Source organism: Pipistrellus kuhlii, unplaced genomic scaffold, assembly GCF_014108245.1.
Source record: "Pipistrellus kuhlii isolate mPipKuh1 unplaced genomic scaffold, mPipKuh1.p scaffold_m20_p_9, whole genome shotgun sequence".
NCBI classification, from domain to species: domain Eukaryota; kingdom Metazoa; phylum Chordata; class Mammalia; order Chiroptera; family Vespertilionidae; genus Pipistrellus; species Pipistrellus kuhlii.
In genome coordinates, this window is record NW_023425595.1 from 24,925,598 (window position 1) to 24,951,610 (window position 26,013).

The window sequence follows — 26,013 nt, forward strand, 5'->3', positions numbered from 1 at the left end:
ATTTACTTTTAACATTTGCTTTGCATCTGTGAGTAGAGAAAGATTGGTTGGCTGCCTCCTGCACACCCCCTATTAGAGATTGAGCCTGCAACCTGGGCACTTGTCCTGGAATCGAACCTGGAACCCTTTAGTCCTCACTCTGACACACTATCCACTGAACCAAACCAGCTAGGGTGGCTTTTATGATTTTTTTTGTAGCATGGGGGAGATTATTTGATGCTATTAGGATGACTTGACACTATTAATACTATTAATACTTGAGGATATATATATTTTTTAATCAGTTCTTTAAGGAAACACAGTTTAAAGGTAGATATTTGGCCCTAATCAGTTTGGCTCGGTAGATAGAGCGTGGACTGAAAGGTCCCAGGTTCGATTCTGGTCAGGGGCATGTACCTTGGTGGCAGGCACATCCCCAGTAGGGGGTGTGCAGGAGGCAGCTGAACGATGTTTCTCTCTCATTGATGTTTCTAACTTTCTATTCCTCTCCCTTTCTCTCTTTAAAAAATCAATAAAATAACTATTTTTAAAAAGTAGATATTTGATATTTTGCCTCAGTTATTAAGCTATATTTTCCTTAAAAAAGATATTTCTGTGTGTGTCCATTATTGACCTGAAAAGTATAATTTTCTCCTTTTGTAAAAAGTTCATGTATTAGAGAAAGTTGCATGACATTTGATTCCTGAAAGATTGCCCTTTTTACATCAATGAAGTTTCTTTTCATGTGAATTGAGCAAAGCATATCTTTGGGAATGAAAATTAATATTCCTGGGAACTACTAAAAAGCAGTTGCATTCTTTTGGAAATTGAAATAAAAAAACTTTGTTCTTTATAAGTTTATGTGTTACAACAAAAGGGGAAACTATGTACATTGGGAAAGTGTTGAGTAGAGTACTTAGATCAGGCGTATTTGCTTTAGTAATGGTGGTACCAAGTTCTGAGGGTTTACTTTTTCTCCCATGAAGTTAAGTACACTTTAAAGTCTATCATTTATTCAGAGATTATATCCTCCAAATTTTTTCTTGTTAGAATGTCTTGTCTTTTATGAAAAGATAGGAATAGCGGATAGTACATAATGCCCTAATTTATGAAAACAAAACATTGGCAAAACTTTGGCAGCCCCCCAAATTTGTTCTGAAATTTTGTGATCTGTTAAATGCTCAAATCTGGAAATCTGTGGACTAGATGTTTTTGGAGGAGGCTTTACTTTCTTTAATCACAAAAAGGTTTCTTGGGAGTAATGGATTAAAATTATTTTTTTCTAAGGACACATTTTTCAAATTGCCTCTTTTCTGCATGGTTACTGTTAAAGGCCATTAACATGACCTGAAAAAAATAAGTCAATTTGTATTTTTCTTATTTATATTTTATTTTAATATTAAGCCCTGCCTAGTGGATAGAGCACTGGCCTGTGGACTGAAGGGTCGTAGGTTTGATTTCGGTCAAGAGCTTGTACCTCAATTGCAGGCTTGATCCCCAGCCCTGCTTGGGGCTCGTGTGGGAGGTGACCAGTCCATGTGTCTCCCTCTCTTTTACTCTCTCTCGAAATCAATGGAAAATATTCTTAGTTGAGGATTAACAACAAAAAAATAAGAACTTTTTACTCATTTGTTTAAACTTTTTATTCTCTTCTTCATTCCTCTCTACTCCAGCATTTGATTACTTATTTTTTAATTCTAGGAAGCAAGTGTAAGAATTTTGAGCTAGAGTTTTTTTATATTTGCAGTTAAGAATATGAAAAGTAAAACAGTTAACCTGCTTATACTATCTTGCTTTTCCTAGTTTAGATGACTGTATGTGCTGCATATAGTATTAACTTTGCAAGGAAGATGGCAGTTTTAAGGAAGAGGCATAAACAACATGATTTACCTTTTTCTTTTTCCTTCCTGATTAATATAAAAGTGACCTTTCCCCTCAATTAATTGATTTTTTCTCCCTTCTGAGGACAAGGAACTGGAAATTTCTTTAGCTTTTCAATTTTATCAATTGATATTATTTGCTTATGGAGAATCTACAGGGATAGGTAAAAGTAGATTTACATTTATAATATGAATTAATAAATAAAAATAAAATATCTATTTTACATATTTGCAAATGTAAACCTGCTTTTATCCAACCTTGTATACTACTATTCCCTCCTATCATAAAGAAAATATTTAAAATATTACTTTGTTAAGTACATTTGTCAGGATAAATTTCTGATAAAAATTCTTAAAGTAATTTAATGATATAATTGAATACTTAAATTACAATTCCTTTTTAGTTTTGTGCATGGAATCAATTTTCCCTTTTGAGGAAAGTGTCTTAATATATTTCTTAATTACTTACTATTTTAGGATGTTCGGATCTGGCAGAGAACATAATTTTACACGTCCCAATGAGAAGGGAGAATATGAGGTGGCAGAAGGAATTGGCTCCACTGTATTTCGAGCTATTCTGGTAAATTTTTGTTACTTAATGTGTTTTGACTTAATCATATTCATATGACTCTTTCTTGCTAAGTACTTGAATTGAAATCAGAGTTTGATTTGGACATCTTTATGGAGGTATGTAGGATATTGTTTTGTGTTTTTAAAAAAATAACATTTAATTCATCTTTATTTTAGTTCATTGTCTTAACCACTCGGCCAACTTGTCCATGGTTTATATTAGTACATAAAAATAACATTTAAGTAAATGAATTTTAAGACTTTTGGGAAGATAGAATAGTGCATGATTCATCTCTTAGGTCTGCATAGGCACTTCTTTCAAAAGGGTTTAGTGTTAACATATATGGAGTCATGTTATTCTTCTCTCCTTAATTCTCTTAAATAAAATAAGTCAATCATTTTTTGCTACTTGAGAATGAATGTGGCTACTTGAATTCTAATATTTTATTGCCATAAGCAATATGGATATTTATAAACATTTAAAATTAATCTCTAAAATGAATTTGTTAGCATCTTTGTTTTAAACCTTTATTTTTGAGGTTTTAACTTTTTATTTTTGAGGAATATTTGTAATTTCCCTACTTGTAATTTCAAATCAGTGATAAAGATTTGATTATAGTGTGTGATAGTTTATGCCACAGTCTGAAAATACCATTTCCTCAAATAGTTTTTGGGATAAAGAGGAGAGAGGATCTTGAGGTACAAGACAGGAAAAGTATAGTTGACCCTGGAATAATACAGGTTTGGTTCCACTTATAGGCAGATGTTTTTTCAATAAATAACTAAAAGCATTTTGTCATAATTTTGTTAATTTTCTTTAGCTTACATTATTATAAGACTAAAGTATATAATAAAACATACAAAATATGCGTCAGTTGACTCTTTGTTATTGGTAAGGCTTCCAGTCAGTAGTAGGCTATTGTTAATTAAGTTTTGGGGAAGTCAAAAGTTATACGTGAATTTTAAAATGCACAATGGGTTGGTATCCCTAAGTCCCGTGTTGTTCAGGGTCAACTGTAATTGATCTTGATTGAATTGTTAGTACTTGGAGAAACAGTTGTGAATACCAGAAAGTATCTTGTTTCTATTGATGCAGCAGCTTTGTGTTACTGTGGCTCTGAACTGCAATAACCTTGAGGCAGATCTTAATGGGGTGGGTGGGGGGTCGGGAATGCTTTTTCAGTTGCCAATACTTCCATTTGACCCCCAATGGAGTTGACAAGTAAGGAATATTTTCATAATTTAGCTATGGAATAACGTTATTTGTAATGCTGGGGCAACCAATAAATGTGTTTCTCTCTGTCTTTTCCTCTTCTTTACTCTTTCTAAAAATCAATGGAAAAATATCCTCAGGTGAGGATTAATTAACTAACTAAATATTCTTAAAAAACAACTTAAAAATATGTCATAGTTATATAGAAAAATAACTCATAGGGGGAAAATACATATGATTTAGAATGGTATAGTAGAGAGATATGTAAATAATGGGAAGATTTAGATTTTTATCTTATCAGCTATTAAATAATTTTATGACTGTGTGAGTCAGTGAAGCAACTGGGCCTTAAGTTTGGCTACCTCATGCTCCAGATGTTTTATTCATTCTTGCCTTTTTTCCCCCCCCCCAGGATTACTATAAAACAGGAGTAATCCGTTGTCCTGATGGCATATCTATTCCTGAACTGAGAGAAGCATGTGACTATCTTTGTATCTCTTTTGAATATAGTACTATTAAATGTAGAGATCTCAGTAAGTATGCTCTTTTGTTTGTGGAGTTTTATATATTGGAATGAAAAGGCTGAAATAATGCTATTTACCTAGACTTCAAATATTTGATGATTATTTATGGAGATTATTTATGGAAATCTACAGGTGTTTATAAGCTCCATGTGCAATTTTCCAAGACTTTATTCAACTTTTAATAGTTTATTTTTTTGATAGACTCTTTCGGATTTCCTCATTGACTGTTTTCCTCTATAATTTGTTGCCAGTCTTTTTTTTTTTTTTTTTTAAATATATTTTATTGATTTTTACAGAGAGGAAGAGAGAGGGATAGAGAGTTAGAAACATCGATGAGAGAGAGTCATTGATCAGCTGCCTCTTGCACACTCCCCACTGGGGATGTGCCCACAACCAATGTATTATATATACATGCCCTTGACCGGAATCGAACCTGGGACCTTTCACCTGCTGACTTGGTTGCCCCTAACTGCCTCCTTCCCTGCTGGCCTGGCCGCCCCTTACTGGCACCCCCTCCCCCCCATCCTGGTCACCCCAACTGCTCCCCCCAACCCCCATCCCTGCTGGCCTGGTCACCCCCACTGCCTCCCCCAAACCCCTGGTCTGGTTGCTCCCAATTGCTCCCCCTGCTGGTCTGGTCGCCTCACACAGCCTGCTCCCCCTGCTGGTTTTGTTGTCCCTCACTAACCCCCTCTGCCAGCCTGGTCGCCCCATGCAGCCTATGTTTGGTTGTCTGTCCAGTTGTTTTGGTCATGACGGCCCCTGGCTTTTTATATATATTGGGTTGTAATGGAAAGCCATTTTTAAAGTTTCTATATGTGATAATAGCCTTATGTTAGCCCAGATATAATGGTTATCTTTTTAACCTAAATTTAACCCTAGCTTGGCAGAGTGGTATTATACCTTTTCAGAGATTGGTGTGTTGGAAACTGAATGGTAAATTTTATTTAAAAATTTTAAGGCACCTCCTGTATATTTAATTATAACTAGCCTTCTTCATGCTTAGTTATGAACTAACTGAAAATGAGTGGTCTTAATAAGTCTATCCCTAAGTATCATTTTATTTTTGCCAAACATTCCTTAAAGTGTCTATAAAAATATCAGTAGATGTGACAAAACAGTGGATGATCCAACTCAGTCCATTTCTCTGTAAATAATATTTAAAATTTCAAAGTCAAATTGTTGGACACCTGGAACATACAACTGTAAATTTGAATAAAGCTGCTGTTTTTTCACATTTAAAAACGTTTTCCAGTTGAAACCATGAAAATTCATTATTCTAATTATAGATCCTAGACTTTTAAGTTTAGTGTATTTTTTTCATGGGACAATTGTAACTTAATTTCATATAATTAGATGTTGAATTTTTATGACTGTTGAATAAAAAATCCCACTAGAATTTCTTACCATAGATCTTACCAACCTCAACATATGATTTTTTTTTCCTTTAAGAACTTTCACTTTTTCACTTAAAGGAAAAACTTAATGACTTTTCTTTGACATGTCTGAATTGCCAGCATCACTATTCTTGTGCTTTGGGGACATTTTTAAGTAAAATAAGGGTGACTTGGACACAAGTACTGTGATACTTTGACAGTGGACCTGATAACCTAGACAGCAACTAGTGACTAACAGGCAGGTAGCGTGTGAAGCATGGATATTCTGTACAAAAGGAGGATTCATGTTCTGGATTGCACAGAGCTGGACAGTGCGAGATTTCATCATGCTGCTCTGAACAGCATGCAATTTAAATTGTATGAATTGTTTCTTTCTTTTTTTAAAAGAGTTATTTGAACCAAACTGACATCATATGCCAGGAAGCAATATTTCAAATGCTCTTGGTATTTTATATTTAATATTTTTGGACCATGGTTGACTATGGGTAACTGAAATTGCAGAAAGTGAAACCATAAATAAGGGGGTGCTTCTCTATAGAAGGCAAAAGCAAATGTTGGGGAGTTTGACTAGAAGGTTTTATCGTAGTTTGTGTGAAAATTGATGACCTGCTCTGTGATGGGGGCAGATGTGTTCTCTTTATTGCTACTTAACAAACCATTCCAAACTCAGTTGCATCAAGTATTATCATTTTTTGTTCTGTGGGTCAAGAATTCAGACAGTACAAAAGAGGTGGTTTGTCTGCTTTACAATGTCTGAGGTCTTATTCTTGTGAAAAATTGAAGGGTTGAGGAAACTCAGATGTTGGGTTCAGCGAGGACTGTCAAACACAGTTCCTGTATGTGGTCCCTTCATGTGTCTGGGGCTTCTCTAAGCCTGGAGACTGGGTACAGAGAGAAATCATTTGGAGAGTGAGCAATCCTAGACCACGTCCAAACTGCAAGTCATATACCAACCAGCATCTCTGCCATGCTCTGCTGGTTACCAGCAAGTCAGTGTGACCAGCCTAGAAAAAAGGGAAGAGAATTAGACTACACCTCCTGCAAGGAGCTGTGAAGGTCACATTGCAGAAAAGCATGTGGCATACGAGAGTTTGGCAGCAAAATATCATCTTCCAGAGAAGGAAATGACATACCGTATTTTTCGGACCATAAGACGCTCCGGACCATAAGACGCACCAGTTTTTAGAGAAGGGAAATGAAGAAAAAAAGATTCTGAAACAAATAGTGTCCTAAAATATTTTATGTGCATTAAAACCCAACAACCCAGTCATAAACACATGTAATCAACCCTGTAAAGTAAACAGCAGCATTTAGAACCATTTTAGAGCCGGGCAAGCACACAGAGACCACACAGAGCCGGGCAAGTAAAAAAACTTTTTTTTTTTAAAGTATATGTGTAGGCTATATTTGGACCATAAGACGCAGGGACTTTTCCCCCCCACTTCTGGGGGAAAAAAAGTGCGTCTTATGGTCCGAAAAATATGGTAATTCAAGATATATTTAAGAGGTGAACTTAATAGCACTTGGGGAATGATTGAATTAAGAGATGAAAGAGGAATCAAGGATTCATTCATTTATTCTACAACTATTTAAGTGCCTGCGCCTATCAATGCCTGGCACTATTCTGAGATGATTCTGAGAACTTGAGTGGATGGTGATGCTATTTACTGATTTTGAAAACACTGCAGAGAGATATAGAGAGAGTTCAATTCAATTATAGATATATTGAGTGAGTTTGAAGTAGGTGCCTGTGAGGTGGCATCCAAGTGGAGGTTTCCAGAAGGCAGTTGAATATAATGCATCTAGACTACAGAAGGCAAAATATTCATAGAATAAACTTGGTAATTGTCAGCATAAAGTGAGAGCAGAAAAATAATTAAGATTGTGCACACCTTAGGGGAGAAAGAGTTGGCAGAAGTGACTAGGGAAAAAGAGCCAAAGAGGAGAAAGAAAACTGGTAGCGGAGCATTTTAAGGACGAGGGGGAGAGATTCAGTCGAGAGATCAAATAAGATTGGAATCAAAAGAGGCTAATTGTCTTTAACCATCTAAAAGGCATTTGAAGACTACAGTGAGAGCAGTTTTGAGGAGTGTGGAGGCCAGATTGGAATTGTTTCAGAAATTAGGTCAAAGAGGAAGTGTTCATACATCTAGGAGTTTGGCTATAAATGGAATTTTTTTTTTTTCCATCTTACTATTTTTATTTTTAAAGCAAGTTATTAATCATAAGTGAAGACATGTAAATGTATTTTCTACATAATAGATTTGGTTTGGAAAGCAATTAGCAACATATTGCAAAGTAGTTTTAATTTTGTAATAATATGTCTCACTATTAATAATATGGGCATTGCATTCCATTTCTTTATACTTTTAAATTAATTTGTAATTCAAGTGTAAACATTTAGTATTATCTCCTGGAATCCATATTATAAGCAGTTGACATCACACAAATGGATTATATTTCAAATAATCCATTTCTGGTCATTAAAACTAACCTTTGCACAGCACTTTAGAAAGTAGTAGCACACACAGTACTTCCATAAGACCTCTCAGGGATGAATATCGTCATACCCACTGTAAAAAGGCTGTACTAAGTCTCACATTATTTCCACTCAGAGTAATTCTATAAAGAATCTATATCATAAGTTGTGATTGAAAATCCACAATTATATTTAGAATCCCAGATTTTTGACAAATTACTTGAAAAGCAGGTGGTTAAAAATATCTAACAGTTTAGCTACACTATTATTGACACTTCCATGGCAGTGATTAATGAAACTTGCCATCATATCCCCAAATAATCAAGGTAGATAGTTTAAATCATAATTCTGATCATTAGCAGTATGGGTAAGTCAGCTACCATCATGGATAGTTTGCCAGCTTTATTCATCTCGTATTTCTGGAAGAGACTGAATTCCCCTCCTTCATGGCCACATCTTATCTTTCTCAGCTCCATCTCTTACCTGGCTCTGATAAAGCAGTTTCTGTTCTTTTTCTTCCCAGATCTAGAGTTAGTAATGGCTTCCTACTTTTACTAGTATCCAGTGCTTCAACATTCACTGCTACTTCCCTTAACCATGTGCACAACTCTGAATAGTCATTTGATTAATTTATCTTTTAAGTCACATGTGTCAAACACAAGGCCCGCGGGCCAAATCCATCCCGCCAGGCCTTGCAATGTGGCCCGCACCGCGCTGTCATCACTGCACTCTGCTGCGTTTCCATCACAATGACAGTTTATGACTGTTTAGTAAACCATTCGGCCCGCGATTTAGGCTGGATTTTAGATTTTGGCCCCTTCTCTGATTGAGTTCGACACCCCTATTTTAAGTCATAGCTGAGTTTTTGGTTTTTTACTAGTACTCTGACTAATGGTATTCCAGTCCATATAGCTAAGCTTCTTTTATGCCCATGGTAAAATTACTTAAACAAAAGATTGCATACTTTATCTTAGATTAAATTTTATGTATTTTACTAGAGGCCTGGTGCACAAGATTCATGCAGTACCAGTGGTGGGAGAGTGTCCCTCTGCCTGGCCTGTGCCCTCTTGCAGTTTGGGACCCCTTGCTCCTTACTGCCTGCCTGCAGCAGAGGCAGGAGAGATTCCTGCCACCACAGCTGCGCTTGCCAGTCATGAACCTGGCTTCTGGCTGAGTGGCGCTCCCCCTGTGGGAGTGCATGGACCACAGGGGGCAACTCTTACGTTGAACATCTGCCCCCTGGTAGTCAGTTCGCATCATAGTGATCAGTCATTCCACCATTCAATTTAAATATTAGGCTTTTATTATTAGGTTAAAATATGATGGGGGTGGGGGAGGAATCACCAATATCTATAAAAGTTGTGATTGAAAATCCACAATTATAAATATTAGAGGCCCAGTGCACAAAATTTGTGCACTTGGGGAGGAGGGGTGCCTCTCAGCTCAGCCTGCATGAACCCTCTCCAATCTGGGACCCCTCAAGAGATGTTCAACTGCTCGTTTAGACCCTGGGATCAGGTCTAAACAGCCAGTTGGACAACTCTCTCCCAATCCAAGACTTCTGGCTCCCAACTGCTTGCCTGCCTGCCTTCCTGATCACCTCCTAACCACTCCCATACCAGCCTGATTGATGTCTAACTGCTCCCCTGCCAGCCCCCAACTTGTTTGCCCCCAACTTCGCTCCTCTGCCAGCTTGGTCACCCCTAACTGCCCTCCCCTGTAGGGTTGATTGCTTCCAACTGCCCTCCCTTGCAGGCCTGGTCCCTCCCAACTGCCCTCTCCTGCTGGCCATCTTGTGGTGATCATCTCGTGTCCACATGGGGGCAGCTATTGTGTGTTGGAGTGATGGTCAATCTGCATATTACTCTTTTATTAGATAGGATAGAGGCCTGGTTCATGGTTGGGGGGCCAGCTGGTTTTCCCCAAAGGGTGTCCCAGATCAGAGTGGGGGTTCCCTTGGGGTGTGGTGCGGCCTGGGTGGTGGTTTGCAGGCCAGCCACAACCCCTGACGACCCAAGCAGAGGCCCGGGTCTCTGGAATTTATCTACTACAATTGAAACTTTGTAGCCTGAGCCAGGCCCCTGCTCCCTCCGGCTGCCGCCATATTACATAGTTTAAACGGAATTTTTTTAAAAATGGGAAGCAGCTAGCCTGGAGAGAGACATGGTTAAAATAATGGTATAGATGGTTAATTCATCAATCATTTATTGTATTATAATTATGTATTACTAATAGTTATATAATTAGATAGCATGTTGTAGAAGGGATACATCCCTTTGGGAGATACAGATTTGAGTTCTAGTGCCCTTCTCTAACCTCCCAGTAGTTCCTGAGATGGTAGAGCCTTAGGTAACATATAGGACATTGCCATTAAAATAGGAATAAAAGAAGAAACTTTAGGTCAGTTTAGGTGAGTTTGTGTGGCTGTGTAGGTTGAAGTTTTTCATTATGTCTATACTTAACGAGTTTGAAGTGTATCTTTCACTTTTCTCAAGGGATAGAGCTGTATTTTGCTTGGCCTTTTGCCTTCCTTATCACAAGCCAGGTGACCCTTCTCATCTAACCCTTCTTCCTACACTGAAATATTTATCAGTTTTTGAATAATTTTCTGAGAAAGAAAACATGTGGGAGGTATAATATGGGAGCTATTTAGTTTATATTGATAATCTGAAAATTATCCTTACTATCTTTTAAGACATAATCCTATCTAATAAAGAGGGAAATGCTAATTGACTGCCATGTCCTCAAAGATGGGGCGCCACAGCACAAGATGGTGGCGCCCAGTCCCCTCAGCCCCCGAGCCTCCCAGGGCCAGCCTGAGGTGCAGGCAAGCCTGGGATGGCGGCTACCCACCTGCCCAGAGCTGCCCCAGGCTCAGGTAACCAGGGCTGGCTGAGGCTTGCACTGTTGGCAGTGATAACGGCAGAGGTGTGATGGGGCATCACCTTCCCCTGATCACTGGGTCGCCTCCCGACCCTGAGGGCTCCTGGACTGTGAGAGGCCGGGCTGAGGGACCTCCACTCCCGTACATGAATCTTCATGCACCGGGCCTTAGTTGCATATACTGATGGAAGTCACCATGATGTGGGGAAAAAATGCCTGGGGGTGGGGGCAGATTTAATTCTAACTATGTGTAGTTTTGTAACCATAGATTATTTTATGAGGTGTGAAATGAAGGGGCATGTGGTTGCATGTCTTTATTGGACTTTTTTTTGCTGTGTTGCATGTCTTTATTGGCCTTTTTCTACAGTTCCATAGGAACTCTTCCTAGGAAAAGCTTTGTTTAATAAAGAATAACCACAATATTGTCTATGGGATCTAAAAGTAGATGCTGAACTAATCTGTTATGTGTGTTGCTTCTCTTCTTATACTATCACTCACCCCCAAAAAAATCAAGAAGTTTTTTGTGGGTTTCATTTCAGGTGCCCTAATGCATGAGTTATCAAATGATGGTGCTCGTAGACAGTTTGAATTTTATCTAGAAGAAATGATCCTGCCTCTCATGGTGGCTAGTGCCCAGAGTGGGGAACGAGAATGCCACATAGTGGTGCTTACAGATGATGATGTGGTTGATTGGGATGAAGAGTATCCACCCCAGATGGGAGAAGAATATTCACAAAGTAAGTATTGTGACATGTTTTCTCTCGAATCATTATAAATTATCTATTTTTATAATGTTGATTAAAGGACAGTTTTTATAAAGAAAGTACGTTGAACTCTTAACTATACCAGGAGTCTGCAGACTGGCCTGTGGGCCAAGTTCAGCTTATTGCCTGTTTTTATAAAGTTTTCTGTATTGTCTATGGCTGCTTTTGTGCTACAGTGGCAGAGTTGAGTAGTTGCAATGGAGACCGCATGGCTCGCAAAGCCCAAAATACTTACTATCTGGCCCTTTACTGAAAAAGTGTGCCCACCCCTGACATACAGAGATGGTCTACTCTTCGTTGAATATCTGGATGTTGATGGATTTTCTTTCTTTGAATTTGGAAGCATCATAGAGAAGTAGATCCTGGGGTAGTAGATCATAAAAAATAAGTCGCTTTTAATTTTTATTTATTTATTTATAAATATATTTTAATTGATTTTTGAAGAGGGAGAGAGAAACATCAACGATGAGAATCATTGATCGGCTGCTTCCTGGATGTCCCCTACTGGGGGTTAAGCCTGTAACCTGGGCATGTGCCCATGACCTGAATTGAGCCTGGGACCCTTCATTCTGCAGGCTGACGCTCTGACCACTGAGCCAAACCGGCTAGGGCTAAGCTGTTTTTTAAAGGTGAATTTTTATTTGTATATAAAATGAGCTTCAACACATTGATTTCAAGAATGATTTTAATTTCTAAGATGTTCCTTTTTAAAAATTTGTGTTTGGAGGATACAGTGATCCTTCAAAAAGCTTGGTGGAACTATAATTAGGTATTTCTGATTTCTTACTGCACTTTCAAATATTTTCCATTAGAGCCTTTTGATTTTTCTGTTAGAAAATTTATCTTATATTCATCTTCAAATCAGTAAAAAACAAAACAAAAAAACCCCCAAAAAACCCCCAACATTTGAGGAACTAGGTAAAATAACCCAGCACCTGTAAGTCTGTATAGGAATATAGAAAATGCCAAAACCCTTAAGTGATTTCCCCCCCATTTTACTTATTACCCTTTCTAAAAACAAAACAAAGTAGACTCCAAGTGGTATTCCTTTTGACTGCTAAAGATTTTCAAAGATTGTTTTTTCACAAATATTGGTAGCACTTTTCAGAGTTTATTTTGAGACATTTTCATTGCATGATGTACTTAGATAAGTGATTTTTTAAAAAATATATATTTTATTGATTTTTCACAGAGAGGAAGGGAGAGGGATAGAGAGTTAGAAACATCGATGAGAGAGAACCATCGATCAGCTGCCTCTTGCACACTCCCTACTGGGGATGTGCCCGCAACCAAGGTACAATACCCTTGACTGGAATCGAACCTGGGACCTTTCAGTCCGCAGGCTGATGCTCTATCCATTGAGCCAAACCGGTCCCAGCTAGATAAGTGATTCTTATGTAGACAGTTGTAGTAATTGACTTTTCTGTTATTTTCTCATTCCTACGCCCTTTGCTAACCCTGGATTTCTATATAATATGTGGAATAAAAAGTTGAACGAAACACAGGAAAAATTAAAGGTTACCAAAAATTAAGAGAGATAACTAAATGAACAAACTTATAATTTGTATTATTTTTTAAAAAGTTTGAAAGAGCAGAGCCAACATAGAACATAGAAATGACATTCTGGTGATAAGAGGTTATAATATACCTGGCTTTTCCTTAATTGTGAGCTTTCCATTTCAATGGGTGTTTTTTTTCCTGTTTTTTTTGGTTTTTTTGTTTTGTTATCTTAAGCTTTGAAGCTTAAAAGGACGGAAACCATTTTTACTTAATTTGTCTAAATGGTTCATTTTGTGCCAAGATATTCCAAACTAAAAGAATATTCATTTGAAGAGACAAAAATAGCCGCTTCACGCCTGATTTTCCTAAATGTGACATTATGACACCATTCTGAGATGTCAAAAATATGTATCTTAAAATATCAATAATTTTAAGAGCGTAATAATCACAATATATTCCATGAGTAGCATCTGTATACGTATTTTTCTTTTATTGACTCTTAAACCAGCATGTTTGGTTTGTGAGTGTTTTTTTCTTTTTTTTGAAAAAAACCTTTGCAGTTCACCTTTTAAGGGAGATAACTCCACCTGAAAGAGAGAAGGCGAGGAAGGCCCATCAGTCTAACTCCCTGAAGTTCCCAGCACATTTGGAAGACTCAACATGTTGTCAGTGGAATGTCTGTCCTTTGCAAAGCCAGTTTGCTCTAAACAGACTAACCTGGGCAGAACATGCTCGAATCTGCCATTTTTAACATCAGTTTTAAATGGGGCTGTTCGCCTGAATGGAAAACATTTGTGGGGAGGGTCTTTGCCCTTTGGGGGAGTTATTAATAGTTGCTCAATCCATGAAATGTAAGATGTATCCATTTGGTACCTCCTAACAAGGCATTTGTTTCCTTCTCAGCCAAGGCCTTGTAGACATCATAGCAAGTCTTAACTTTGCCTGCTGGGAAATGTGATCTTGGTATCTTCTTTTGGTCCTCTGATTTGAAGAAATTTGGGCAGATCCTCTTCCAATAAGTTTACATATGATATATCTTTCAGAAGAAGCTTCTTCCTATGGATTGGGTCACCTGATTGATTTTAAAGCTTTTCTTGTTTCAACTTCAGTGTTGCTTTTACATTAACTGTACTGAATTGTCCTGTCATGTTGGCTAGTCGTCCTTTGGCATCACTGCATCCACTATGTGGGCTTTCAGGGTTGTGAGCCCCATTTGATTATCAGAATAAGTTTCTTATATTCAAGTACTTTGATTTTAACAAGAAAATATATATTTTTTTGTTTTCAGTTATTTATAGCACAAAATTATACAGATTTTTCAAGTATATTGAAAACAGAGATGTGGCCAAATCAGTTTTGAAGGAGAGGGGTCTTAAGAAGATTCGATTGGGAATAGAAGGTAATACATTTTCATTATATTTTGTTAATTGGTTTTGGGGAAAAAAGGTTAAAAATTGGATTTCATTTAGAATATAGTTTGAATACTTTGAGGAAAACTCAGATAAATGATTATATCAAATGATCATGTAGTAGATCTCTTTTTATAATAAGCTTCCTTTCTGAGGAAATAAGCCATTAGAAATTTTTACTCCACAGTATTCCCTAGCAATAGGAGATATACGAATTATTTTTTCTGTTACAGCTTGCCCTAGTGATTTTTTTTTCCCCTTACTGAGTCCGTATGATTTTAGATTGCTTTTTACTTTGTCTTAAATGAATTTTTCCAGATGCTGTGTCAGATGCCTTTTATTTTAAAGTCCTTGTAAAATATCTTTCTTGGCATAATGTGGCATAGTGTAATGAATAAAGCTTCTGGAGCTAGATTGCTTGTGTTCAAATCCTATGACTTAATAATTGTATTATGTTGGCCAACACACTTCTCTGTGACTCAGTTTCCTCAACTAAATACTTTATAGGGTTATTGTGATGATAGAGTGAGTTGATACATGAAAAACACTTAAAGCAGTAATTTCTCAGTATATGTTTGTGGTGGTGATAGTGAAGATAATGGTGTTGATCACTGACCCAGTCAAGTTAGAGATCACAATACAGCAGATCCTCGAACAATTTTGTTTTGTCATTTCATCACAACATTGGTGAGATACTGTAGGAATTTGACTCTTACTTATATCTATTAGCCTATGGCAAAATTGGTTTCATTTTATCATTTGCTTAAAGTCACAAAATATTGACAACATCAAGTAAAGGCTTACTGTAATGGACTCCTGAGACATGAGGAAGATTGCGGAAATGGTCTTTGCAGGAAGAAGAAACTTTGAGCTTAAAGTAGTGAAATTGCTGCCAGTTTTACCAGTTTGTGTCTTCTGTCATTTGCAAACATTGAAATTTAACTGCTTGATCTCAGAACTAGAGAGAAAACAACTGGGAACTACTTTAGGTTGGGAAGACAAGGATGACTTCTGTAATGAGGTGCATTTTAGTTGAAGCCTGATGACAAGTAGATTGGAACCAGATTATAAAAAACTTTATATACTATGCTACAGAGTACGGACCTTCCCCTTTAGGGTTGAGAAAACTATTGGTAGTTTTTTAGCAGGATATGATTATACTTTTGTTAGAGTTGTGACTTTGTGTAGAGAATAAGATGAGATGGGAATTTTAAAGACTTACTAATAGCCCCAGAGGAATCCAGGTTGAGGGAATACAGATGGAGATCTTTCCGATCTCTCATGCTGTGCTTCAGATGGTAGTTGGCTGAAGTGTGAAATACAGAGGACATTCTGCAGAAGGTCATTAGTCCTGCTTGCCCTATGCCCTCCTCACCTCAATGCATACACACATTCACTCCACACAAAGCTAAATAAATACATTACCTACCACTACTGCCTATATAGATAGATCCCCTTATGCAGGAAGCATTGAGTTCCCATTATGTAAGGCCTATTTTTTTCTAACTATGGCCCATGGGCCAAATCCAGTCCATTGCCTGCTTTTTATAAATAAGTTTATTAAAACATAGATATGTTCATTCATGTATTTGTAGCTGATTTCACTTTACAGTAAAACATAGCTGAGATAGCACCTGAATGAATGACCCACAAGCCTCAAAAATATATATTTATTTTTGGTCTCTTACAGAAAATGCTAGTTTAGACCAGGGACTGGCAAACAATTCTTGCTAATAGGAAGGAGGAAGGGACTCTTAATATTTCTAAGGATATTATATCTTTGGAGAATTGACTTACCTGGTAAATAACCAAAAGTTTTCCAAATCTTGTTAGTTCTTTTCAGTGATTATGATCCAAGAGGAGGAATATACAATTAGTTAGGAAAAGCTGCTTTGGAATTGCCAATCTAGATGAACTGCTTGGTTGTTGGGAGTAGTAGCATTAAAATATGAGATTAAAATATTGGCTTTGTCCGAAACCGGTTTGGCTCAATGGATAGAGCGTCGGCTAGGAGACTGAAGGGTCCCGCGTTCGATTCCGGTCAAGGGCATGTACCGTGGTTGTGGGCACATCCCCAGTAGGGGGTGTGCAAGAGGCAGCTGATCGATGACTCTCTCTCATCGATGTTTCTAACTCTCTATCTCTCTCCCTTCCTCTCTGTAAAAAAATCAATAAAATATATTTAAAAAAAAAATTGGCTTTGCTTACCTATGTGCAAAAGTATTTAGAACCAGTGAAGCTGGAGAGCTCTACAGCTCTTTTTCATTTAACCAGAAAAAGGAAGAAGAAAACCAGAGCAAGATGAAAATGTGATTTAGTTTTAAGGAAAGTAGAAGGCAAATGTGGCAGTAAACTTCAGATAATTCTGTGAAAGGAAGGAAGGGTGCAAGAATAGAAAGAATCCGCAGCTAGGGCCCCAGATGTACTAGATTACATGCCATTTTACTTGGGACCCATCCTTTCCATGCTCTTAAAGAACGTTTTTCTGGTGGTGTTTGTCTTGAGTAGCTGAGAGAGGATGGCAGACAGTTTTGTGAATTTCATAATTTTAGTTTCTGACTGTTGAACTGATGACTAAAAGGAGTGGAATGTTGGCCTTTCTTTGTTTTATATCTGTTTGTTCAGGAGCTATACCAGAAAAGCCCTTTTTAGACTAAATAGAATGAGAGCTGTGGGCTCCATGTATGTGCGAGTATGTATCTTCAGTTTTTAAAGCCCTTCTCTCCTCCAGGTTATCCTACCTATAAAGAAAAAATAAAGAAAAGGCCTGGGGGCCGCCCAGAAGTGATTTACAACTATGTCCAAAGACCCTTTATTCGAATGTCCTGGGAGAAGGAAGAAGGAAAGAGCCGGCATGTAGACTTTCAATGTGTAAAGAGTAAGTCTATCACCAACCTTGCAGCAGCTGCTGCAGATATTCCCCAGGACCAGCTAGTAGTCATGCATCCAACTCCGCAAGTGGATGAGCTGGACATCCTCCCCATCCACCCCCCTTCCGGCAACAATGACCTTGATCCTGATGCACAGAATCCAATGCCGTGATGCCGATGTTCTTGAAACCATAGCATGCTACTCTTCACGGTGACGTTGCACTCTCCTCATTCTGCACTGCAAGGCCACTCTCTTCATCATGAGATGCACATGTTTAGGATACTGCAGTGTAGGCTTTTTTAAAGACCAAAGGTAGCTGAATGGTTTTTTAAATGCATACAACTCTAGCATCCTGAGGTTCCAGTTATATAAATGTATTTGTTTACCAGTAGGTTTGTGAAATTGGTTCTTTGTATAGGGGACAGTCCTTTTCACACATTTAGATCTTTTCAGAAGTGGTGATGGAAATTGGCAGCTGGGGTATTTTCAGTCTAGATTGATATGTCATACCCCAGATAAAATGCAGAATATTACATAGTTGCACTTTATAAAGGGTGGTTAAATGGAACTGTTGAAGCCATTTTTATAGTTGTGATGCACAATGTAACTTTAAGTGCTTCTATCAAAGTATTCATTCAGTAAAATGTGTATCGTTTACTGCCCATGTTGAGCAAAAAAAATATCATTGGGCTTATTTGAATGATTAGAATGAGATTCAGTGCCCATATGTTAAGAGTTCAGTTATCTCCAATGCCGGTTTCACCCTTTTAGAGTGAGTCACACGCAGGGAGTGTGAATATCAGGGGTGGTTTATTATCCAGTCTGCCTTACCCTTAATCTGTTAAAATATTTATTTACTAATTTTTTTCATAAGAGTTATGGGATATAGGAAAATGAAGTGTTTGCTCTTCATTTACTAAATGATTGTAAACTCGAGTTTTTCATCAAAATAAAATTCCATTGTTTTAATGTTTCTGATCAACTTTATAACCATTTTTAGTCTCATAATTAGCAGACTTCGTGTCTTCCTGATGTCAGTATAACTGGAAAACAAAACAGCTCATGGAACTCAAATTTGGTATGTGTGTGATGAGGCACTTAAGATTCCCTACTAATCATAAAATACTATAAATCTAAAACATTAGATCTGAAAATATGTCTTTTTCTAGTTCAGCCTGATGTGAAGGGTGAAATACCTTCACTAGATCGTACAGTAAGTTTCAGAGCCAGTTTCTGATACAAGTTCGGTGCTTTTTCCATTTTTACTCTGCAGCCCAACTGCAGAAGGAAGCAGATGTAGTCAGGTGCTTTGAGGCTGGGGTTACAGTGTTCGGAGTCATCCAGCTTTGGGGGGAGGAAGTTGTAGCAGCCAGTTATGTCTAGGATTGAATTTTGTGTAACATCTGTTTTCATGAAAATTGCAGCAATTTGGAGATTAACTACTTCAACAAAATAGCTAAGCTTTTTAAGATAGGAATGATGCCAGTTCCAGAATTGGCATGGGTCATTCTTAAAACCCACAGGAGAAAACTGATAAACCAGCCCTGTAGCATGTTTTTCTAATTATTTGAAATGTGAACAGTATTTATAGAACAAGGGAAACATTTATTAAAAATATTTAACTGTCTAATACATTATACTTTAACCCATATTTATAGTAAAGGATTCTTACAAGGAAGAATAAACAGCTTTATGATACAATTAGTATAAGAAATATCCACATGGGGGACTTCTTTGTAGTGTAAAAACACCATACATCTGAAATGACCATTTGCATATAAAAGCTACCAATGATGCTTCTGTGCACAATGATTAAAAAATTCAACACAAACAGAATCCAAAATATACAATTAATGCAAGCTATCCACAGCTAGCCCAATCAATGATGAGGAAATACTGGAGCAGGCTTAGTTCCACTGTGTCTGAAGTTACACATAGTAAGATTGACTTGTATCAATGGCTCTGAGATGGCTTTTATGAAGACGGTACATAAAAGCTGTTCTCTCCTTACCCAGTAAGCTTTACAGACTGTAAAGCTCCACCAGTAATGCACTTTGATACTGTAGCTGTTGCTCAAGCAACACGTAGTGTTTACAGCGGCCATGGCAAGTCGCTAAAGTCAACAGGGCCGCCCAGCCCAGCATCTGCTTCCAAGAGGCTCATTATGACAGCCATTGCTGCTTCGTCGTTACTGGGACTACTTGAGCCTTGATCGTTGTCTATCATGTCTATGCCTATATGAGGGTTCTCCCCTGTGGAAGGAGAGAAAGACTGGTTAGTGGTGATTCCAAAGTGTGTTTACCTTAGTAAGCAATTCCTAAGCACACATTTATCTTAACAGTAGGATGAGAGCAGCTCCTTTTGGTGCTACATTGCCATATACATATACTTTTTTAACTTAGAGTTTTTAGAGGGAAACTTTTTAGAAACAGTATTTCGATAGTAAAGATTAAAAGCATCTGAGTTGACCTCAATTTAACTTTGATATAACCAATTATAGGGATGGAATTACAAAAGGAAAGAAATAGGAAGGTAGATTAGGAAAAGGAGATCTAGAAAGAATTACAGAAAAGATGGATGGGATAAGCGGACCTTTCATTGCTAAATGACCTTACTACCCTCTGAAACATACTGTCACCTTTCTAGGCTTCACCGCTAAACCTCTGAAGAGGTTATGCCCTGACTTGGTGGAGAAAGTCTGTGTCTAAGCTGCTGTATCTCCCAAGTTCAGGGACAAACTTGCATACTCCATCAGAACTCAACTTTGAAATAAAGTTTACACAAATTTTAAACTTTGTTCTTATCCAGTTTATCTAGAACAAGCTTGTTTGGTATATTTACATTGTATTAAAATGGACATGTCAGATGTGTTATAAATGTACTGTCATGGAAATGAATAAAATGCCACTTACCAAGAATAGAAGAACTATCAGAATATGGATAACCTGGGTGCTCCTGAGCCTGCCCTGGCAATAGGCCACTGGAAGGAATGTCTGGAGTCCCTCCATTTAAAATCTACAAACAAAAGTGAAGTTTTCACATCAATAGTTTCGGTCAGTATATGCTTACCAAGAATCATGCTGAAAAATAGCTTCAAGTGGCTTCAGTTTCCTATTGGATGATTTCAGACAAACTGTTAAGAATGGTCACAGTAAGAGAACAAAACACTCCCCAAAACTGTTCTTTTCTCTTCATTAGATTCAGCCTACGCAGGCAATTTGAAGGCTGAATAAAATCAGCGTTCAGTTACCTTGGATCATGCTGCTCACATGTTTCTCTAGGGCACATGTGTCAAACACAAGGCCCGCGGGCCAAATCCATCCCGCCAGGCCTTGCAATGTGGCCCGCACCGCGCTGTCATCACTGCACTCCGCTGCGTTTCCATCACAATGACAGTTTATGACTGTTCAGTAAACCATTCGGCCCGCGATTTAGGCTGGATTTTAGATTTTGGCCCCTTCTCTGATTGAGTTCGACACCCCTACTCTAGGGCCAAGGACTAAACCTCAGAAAGCCCAGCTGGGCAGTTCCCCTCTAAGGGAGTAAGACTTATCACAGCAACAGATATTGCTGAACAAGAAATGAGAGACTTAAGAAACTGGGAAGAGGCACAGCTCTGAGGAATCACAAATGAAAAAGTGCTAGTAGTAAATCTCTCTGCACCAGTTAACTTCAGGAACGCTTCCAGTAACCAGTGGTTTAAGTTCTTAAGGTCCTGAAAAGCATTATTACTCCTCAGTAGCAGAATTCTCATTTTATCTGCCTTCCTTCCCCACTGAGTTGAGTCTCATAGGAAAGCACCTGGGAGAAGTATTTGGATGTAGGTGAGAGAAACTGGTAGCTTCTTGAATTTCAGCAGAGGTGGTGATTTCAGGCCTTGCCAGTAGGTGGCATTACAATTTATCTCTGCAGTTCAAATGTTTGGTCTAGAGACCCCTTTACACAATTTAAAAAATGAGGACTTCAAAGAACTTTTGTTTATGTGGGTTATATTTATCGATGCTTAGCATATTTAAAGTTAAAAATAAATTCTTAAAATAACCTATTACATGTTAATATGAATACAATTTTAATGAAATTTTTTTTCCAAAATAACAAAATTAGTGCAAGTGTCATTGATTATATTTTTTAAAAATCCAGTGTCTGCCTTGTAGAATTTGACAGGGTTCTCATATTTGCTTCTTCATTTAGTCTGTTTAGATGTGTTGTCTGGTTATAATATATGAAGGAAATCTGGCCTCCTGCTTATATAGTTGGAAAAGGAAGGTATATTTTAAGTTTTCAAATAACTGTGGAATTAATCTTTGAGATTACATCAAAACTCAATAAGTAGAAGTTTCTCAAAAGTTTAGTTGCAATGTGGAATCTGAAACCACATCAATGAAGTTTTTATACTCCTGTTAAAACCCATTGGTATATCCATCTTAGGATGGATCTTTTTACCTCTGCATGATGGTAAAACACCTTGCATTGACACACTCTCCCTCGAATATGCCTGCACCTTTTCCATCCGCGCCCCCCCCCCCCCCCCCGCGCGGGTATCTCCTAAATTCTAAGGGACCCCATGAGACTGCAACCAGGGAAGTAATGGGCATTGGCATCTTCCCAGGCTTAACCCCTGAACCTGTCTCCAATGTTCCCCTTTCTCTGACTTTCCAGTGAGCTGACAGCAGTCCCTCCTGTTGCTTCTTCTGTCCCAAGTCTCTCCTTGTTTCACTGCCCCCAGTTTAATAAATTTATTCTCAAAATCAAAAATAATCTTGGCTTATTTGTCATTTGGAAAATACTGTTTCACTGAGTTATGCAAATCTTTCAAATGTTGACACATTTCATTGAACAACATCAGAATATCTTAATCGTTAATATCTAAATCTGCCCTAGCTGATTTGGCTCAGTGGATAGAGCGTTGGCCCTCAGACTAAAGGGTCTCGGGTTCAATTCCAGTCAAAGGCAGCACATAACTATGTTGCAAACTCGACCCCAGGGCATGTGTGGAGGCAGTCAGTCAATGTTTCTGTGTCTCTTCCCCTCCCAACCACTCTAAAAATCAATGGAAAAATGTTCCAGGTGGGGGTAGGGGCGGAGGGATTAACAAAATAAATACCTAAATCATCAGAAATATCTTTTAAACAGGTTCTTACTGAGTTTTAGAGAGAGAGAAACATCAATAATGAAAGATTCATTGATCAGCTGCCTCCTACAGGCTCCCTACTGGGACCAAGCCTGTGTGCGACTCTGCATGTGCCCTGACTGGGAATTAACTGTGATCTCTTGGTTCATAGGTCGACGCTCAACCATTGAGCCACACCGGCTGGGCAGAAATGTTTTTTAAGTTTTAGAAAGCTGTTGAGCTCAAAGTAGTAGATGCGTTTTCTGAAAATTCTAATTTTTGCTTGAAAGCTGTAATTTTATCATTGGCAGTAAATACTGTCAGTTGTTTTCCTTGAAGTCACAGGTTCACTTCATTCATTTTCAAGGAAATGTATGCATATACCTAGGTTTGAATGGCCATAGTTTACAATAGGAAAAATAAGTGTTCTGTGAAGAAAGCCGTTTGTGCAGCTCAGAACTCACAGGGTCAAAGGGGCTTTTCAATGTGTTACTGCTTTTTTTCAGAGAGGAAGGGGGAGAGAGAGAGAGTTAGAAACATAGATGAGAGACATCGATCAGCTGCCTCCTGCACACCTCCTACTGGGGATGTGCGTGCAACCCAGTTACATGGCCTTGACAGAATCAAACCTAAGACTCTTCAGTCCACAGGTCAACACTCTATCCACTGAGCCAAACCGGTTTGGGTATTCCAGGGTTTTGTACGTTATGTTTACTGCTTCATTAAGGACATTCTTAAATGAAACTGTCTTTAAAATGTTTATTGCTTTCTCCATTTGAGTATATGGCAGTGAGGAAATACGACTACCGCTAGTGCAGTTTGGTGTCCCTGCCCTCATTTTTGCAAAGGCACCAGCAGTTTTACCCAACACTGCTTTTGTACTATTGGTTCACATATCAACACAGTGAGAATCTGGCCTTATTATGAAAAGAGTTCGGACCTTGTAGAGCCCTGAAAGGATCTACAAACAAGTGAAGTTTTCACATCACAGATGACAGGGAAGGACTGGCTGCTTTGTGTGGACCTATTGCCTCTGGAGCCCGGACTCCCTGGAAACTATGAGGCTCGCTTAGCCTCCCCTTCAGCTGAACCCACTGAAACAGCTGGCAAGGAGCTGAACGGCTCACATTTGGACCTGCCAAATGTGAAAGTGACTGAGAAAGGCTGGAGGCATCCTGGCTCTGTGTACTGGTTACTGCTGCTGTCACTTTTAACTCTACCTTGTTTAGTCTACTTGTATGAGTTCTGCTGCTGAGGACTCAATACATTCAGAATTTCTTCTCATACCCGCTTTTATAAGATCAAAGAAAAGGGACTTTTTTTTTTTTTTTTTTTTAAGAAATGCTTTAAAAATACTTGGAGCTTTGTGGTGCTGAACATGCTCTTTCATCTCCGGCAGATACTGGTGTAAAAAGGAATGAGAAGTCAAGATACTCCAAGATAGTTTGGAATCAGACTTTTTAAATGCTGGGCTGTATCTTTCACTCTGGGGTGCCTAGGTTTTGTTACCTATGAAGTTGTGAGGATAATATGAAAGAATGTACTTAAGCATTATACTGGATTGAAATAGTGGGATTCCTGATGGTACCAGGAAGTCAAGTGCCTAAAAGTTCCACTGAGAAGTAGAGGAGGGGAACAGGCCTAAGGAGAGAGGGGATCCCATATGGAGGAAGGACCCAGGAGTGCAGCCTGCAGCCCAGACTTCATCTCATCAATGCTATTTCAACGTTGTTAGCAAAGGCCAGGCACAGTCACATATCTATAATAATAAAGTGTAATATGCTAATTAGACCCGACATCCTTCCAGACGAAGCCAGGGCTGAGAGGGAAGCCCGGGTCCAGGGTGCTAGAGGAAAGCTGGTGCGGGCAGCCGGGGGAGGGAAGGCCTGCACTTGCATGAAGTTCGTGCCTCAGGCCTCTCGTTATTTCACAATAGGAGTTCCTGCACTAAGCTGCTGGCTGTCCCAACCTATATTAGCCTCATCAAAAAGAAAATTAGGGCTTACCATGTTAAGTGCCCAGCCTGTTTCATCTTCCAGACACAAATATGGTGTCAGTCACTGGTGACTTAACGTGTTAAAAATAGTGCAGGATCTCAGAGCTAGCATAGGCTTCAAACCCAGGTCTATCTTTGGCCATGCACTTACCCACTCACTCACTGACTGAATTTTTTTTTTTTTTTGTTGGTAAGGGGTGGGGGGGCAAAGCCTTATTTCATACACAAACTTCTATAATAATAAAAGCATAATATGCAAATTGACCGAACAGCAGAACGACCATCCGGATGACCTTACTATGACACCCACTGGTGCCAGGCCAGCCAAGGTGGGTGCAATGCAATTGGTCAGGGGCCTGGCCATCACCCCAAGATCTTGCAGAGGGAGGCCCAGGCCACAGGGTGGTCAATCAGTCGGGGCTTCATGATCGCCCCAAAGAGGGAGGCCCAGGCTACCCCTTGGCAGCACTGTGGCAGGTGGGTGGGGCCTCCTTTTATGGGGGTGATCCATTGAGGAGCCCTGGCCCGGTGGGTGGGGCTTACCTCTTTGGGGCGATTAATCACAGGCTCCCAGACTGTGAGAGGGTATAGGCCGGGCTGAGGGCCCTCCCCCACCCTGCCCCTGAGTGCACGAATTTCATGCACCAGGCCTCTAGTTTATGTATAATAGAAGTAAACTTGCCCTGGTACATGTCATCTGTGGCCTTTTTTTTGGGGGGGGGGGGGGTGAGGGGTGGCGAGTGGCAAGATCCTTTTAGGGCTCGGCAAGGTCCAGAAGATTCATATACAATAGAAGTGAAGCTGCCCTGGCAGAAGACAGGAGTTCTGACCTTCCCTCCTCTCACCAGTGGCCCTGCCCCATCCCCCGGCAGCACCACAGCTCCTACCTGAGCCTTGGAGGAGCCCAGTTTTAAAGACCCATGTCCTGCTCTTGCTACAGTTTGTGCTTTATTAGTCCCATCTATGTAAATTGCTAGTACTCTCTCTGTGTATGTGTTCTGGAAGATGGGGGAAGACTGAAGATGCTGCAGCCTAACATTATTAACATCAGGCATCATAAATGGATTTATGATTTATAATGAACATGGACCTAGACTTGGAACTTCTCTGATAAAGATGAAACAGAGGAGTCGTTTCTAAGCCTATTCATGTGTCCCTCTAGCTAGCTCTGTGAGGGCTGGCGACTGATAAGCTGCGTGCACCTGTGCTGCCGCGCCATAGGAAACCAGGCAGCAGATCCCCACGCCCTGCAACTGCAAAGGCCTGGCTTGCCTTCCGAAACCCTGCTGGTGCATCACTGTTTCCAGTCCCTGCACTAGACACTGATGGTGTTTTCGCCCTTGAGAACTCCTGGCAGGGAACGGGATAGTTTTCTATGTGGTACTCACTAATCCTTCCCTCGTGGAAGCTCTTGAATTGCAATGGGCTGATAGCTCCC

General features: G+C 39.1%; 2 protein-coding genes across 25 annotated transcripts in view; one reads left to right on the top strand and one right to left on the bottom strand.

Annotated features, from left to right (window-relative positions):
• BTBD10 (BTB domain containing 10) overlaps positions 1–18,456 on the top strand; it is a 54,178-nt gene extending 35,722 nt beyond the window's left edge. For all 8 annotated transcript variants that reach the window (XM_045577743.1, XM_036428350.1, XM_045577744.1 and 5 more), the window contains 5 exons: positions 2,337–2,439; positions 4,055–4,175; positions 11,465–11,662; positions 14,478–14,588; positions 17,330–18,456. In XM_045577743.1, the coding sequence (XP_045433699.1) occupies positions 2,337–2,439; positions 4,055–4,175; positions 11,465–11,662; positions 14,478–14,588; positions 17,330–17,640 (844 nt within the window). In that variant the 3' untranslated portion in view covers positions 17,641–18,456. The remainder of the gene's footprint in view (positions 1–2,336; positions 2,440–4,054; positions 4,176–11,464; positions 11,663–14,477; positions 14,589–17,329) is intronic.
• A 597-nt stretch (positions 18,457–19,053) lies between these two features.
• ARNTL (aryl hydrocarbon receptor nuclear translocator like) overlaps positions 19,054–26,013 on the bottom strand; it is a 104,353-nt gene continuing 97,393 nt past the window's right edge. For 15 of the 17 annotated variants that reach the window (XM_045577741.1, XM_036428343.2, XM_036428341.2 and 12 more), the window contains 2 exons: positions 20,382–20,484; positions 19,054–19,721 (listed from right to left, as the gene is read on the bottom strand). In XM_045577741.1, the coding sequence (XP_045433697.1) occupies positions 19,561–19,721; positions 20,382–20,484 (264 nt within the window). In that variant the 3' untranslated portion in view covers positions 19,054–19,560. Of the gene's footprint in view, positions 19,722–20,381; positions 20,485–20,547; positions 20,581–20,719; positions 20,747–20,954; positions 21,711–26,013 lie in introns of those variants that run through there. The other 2 variants (XR_006740855.1, XM_036428344.2) reach the window with 2 other exon arrangements.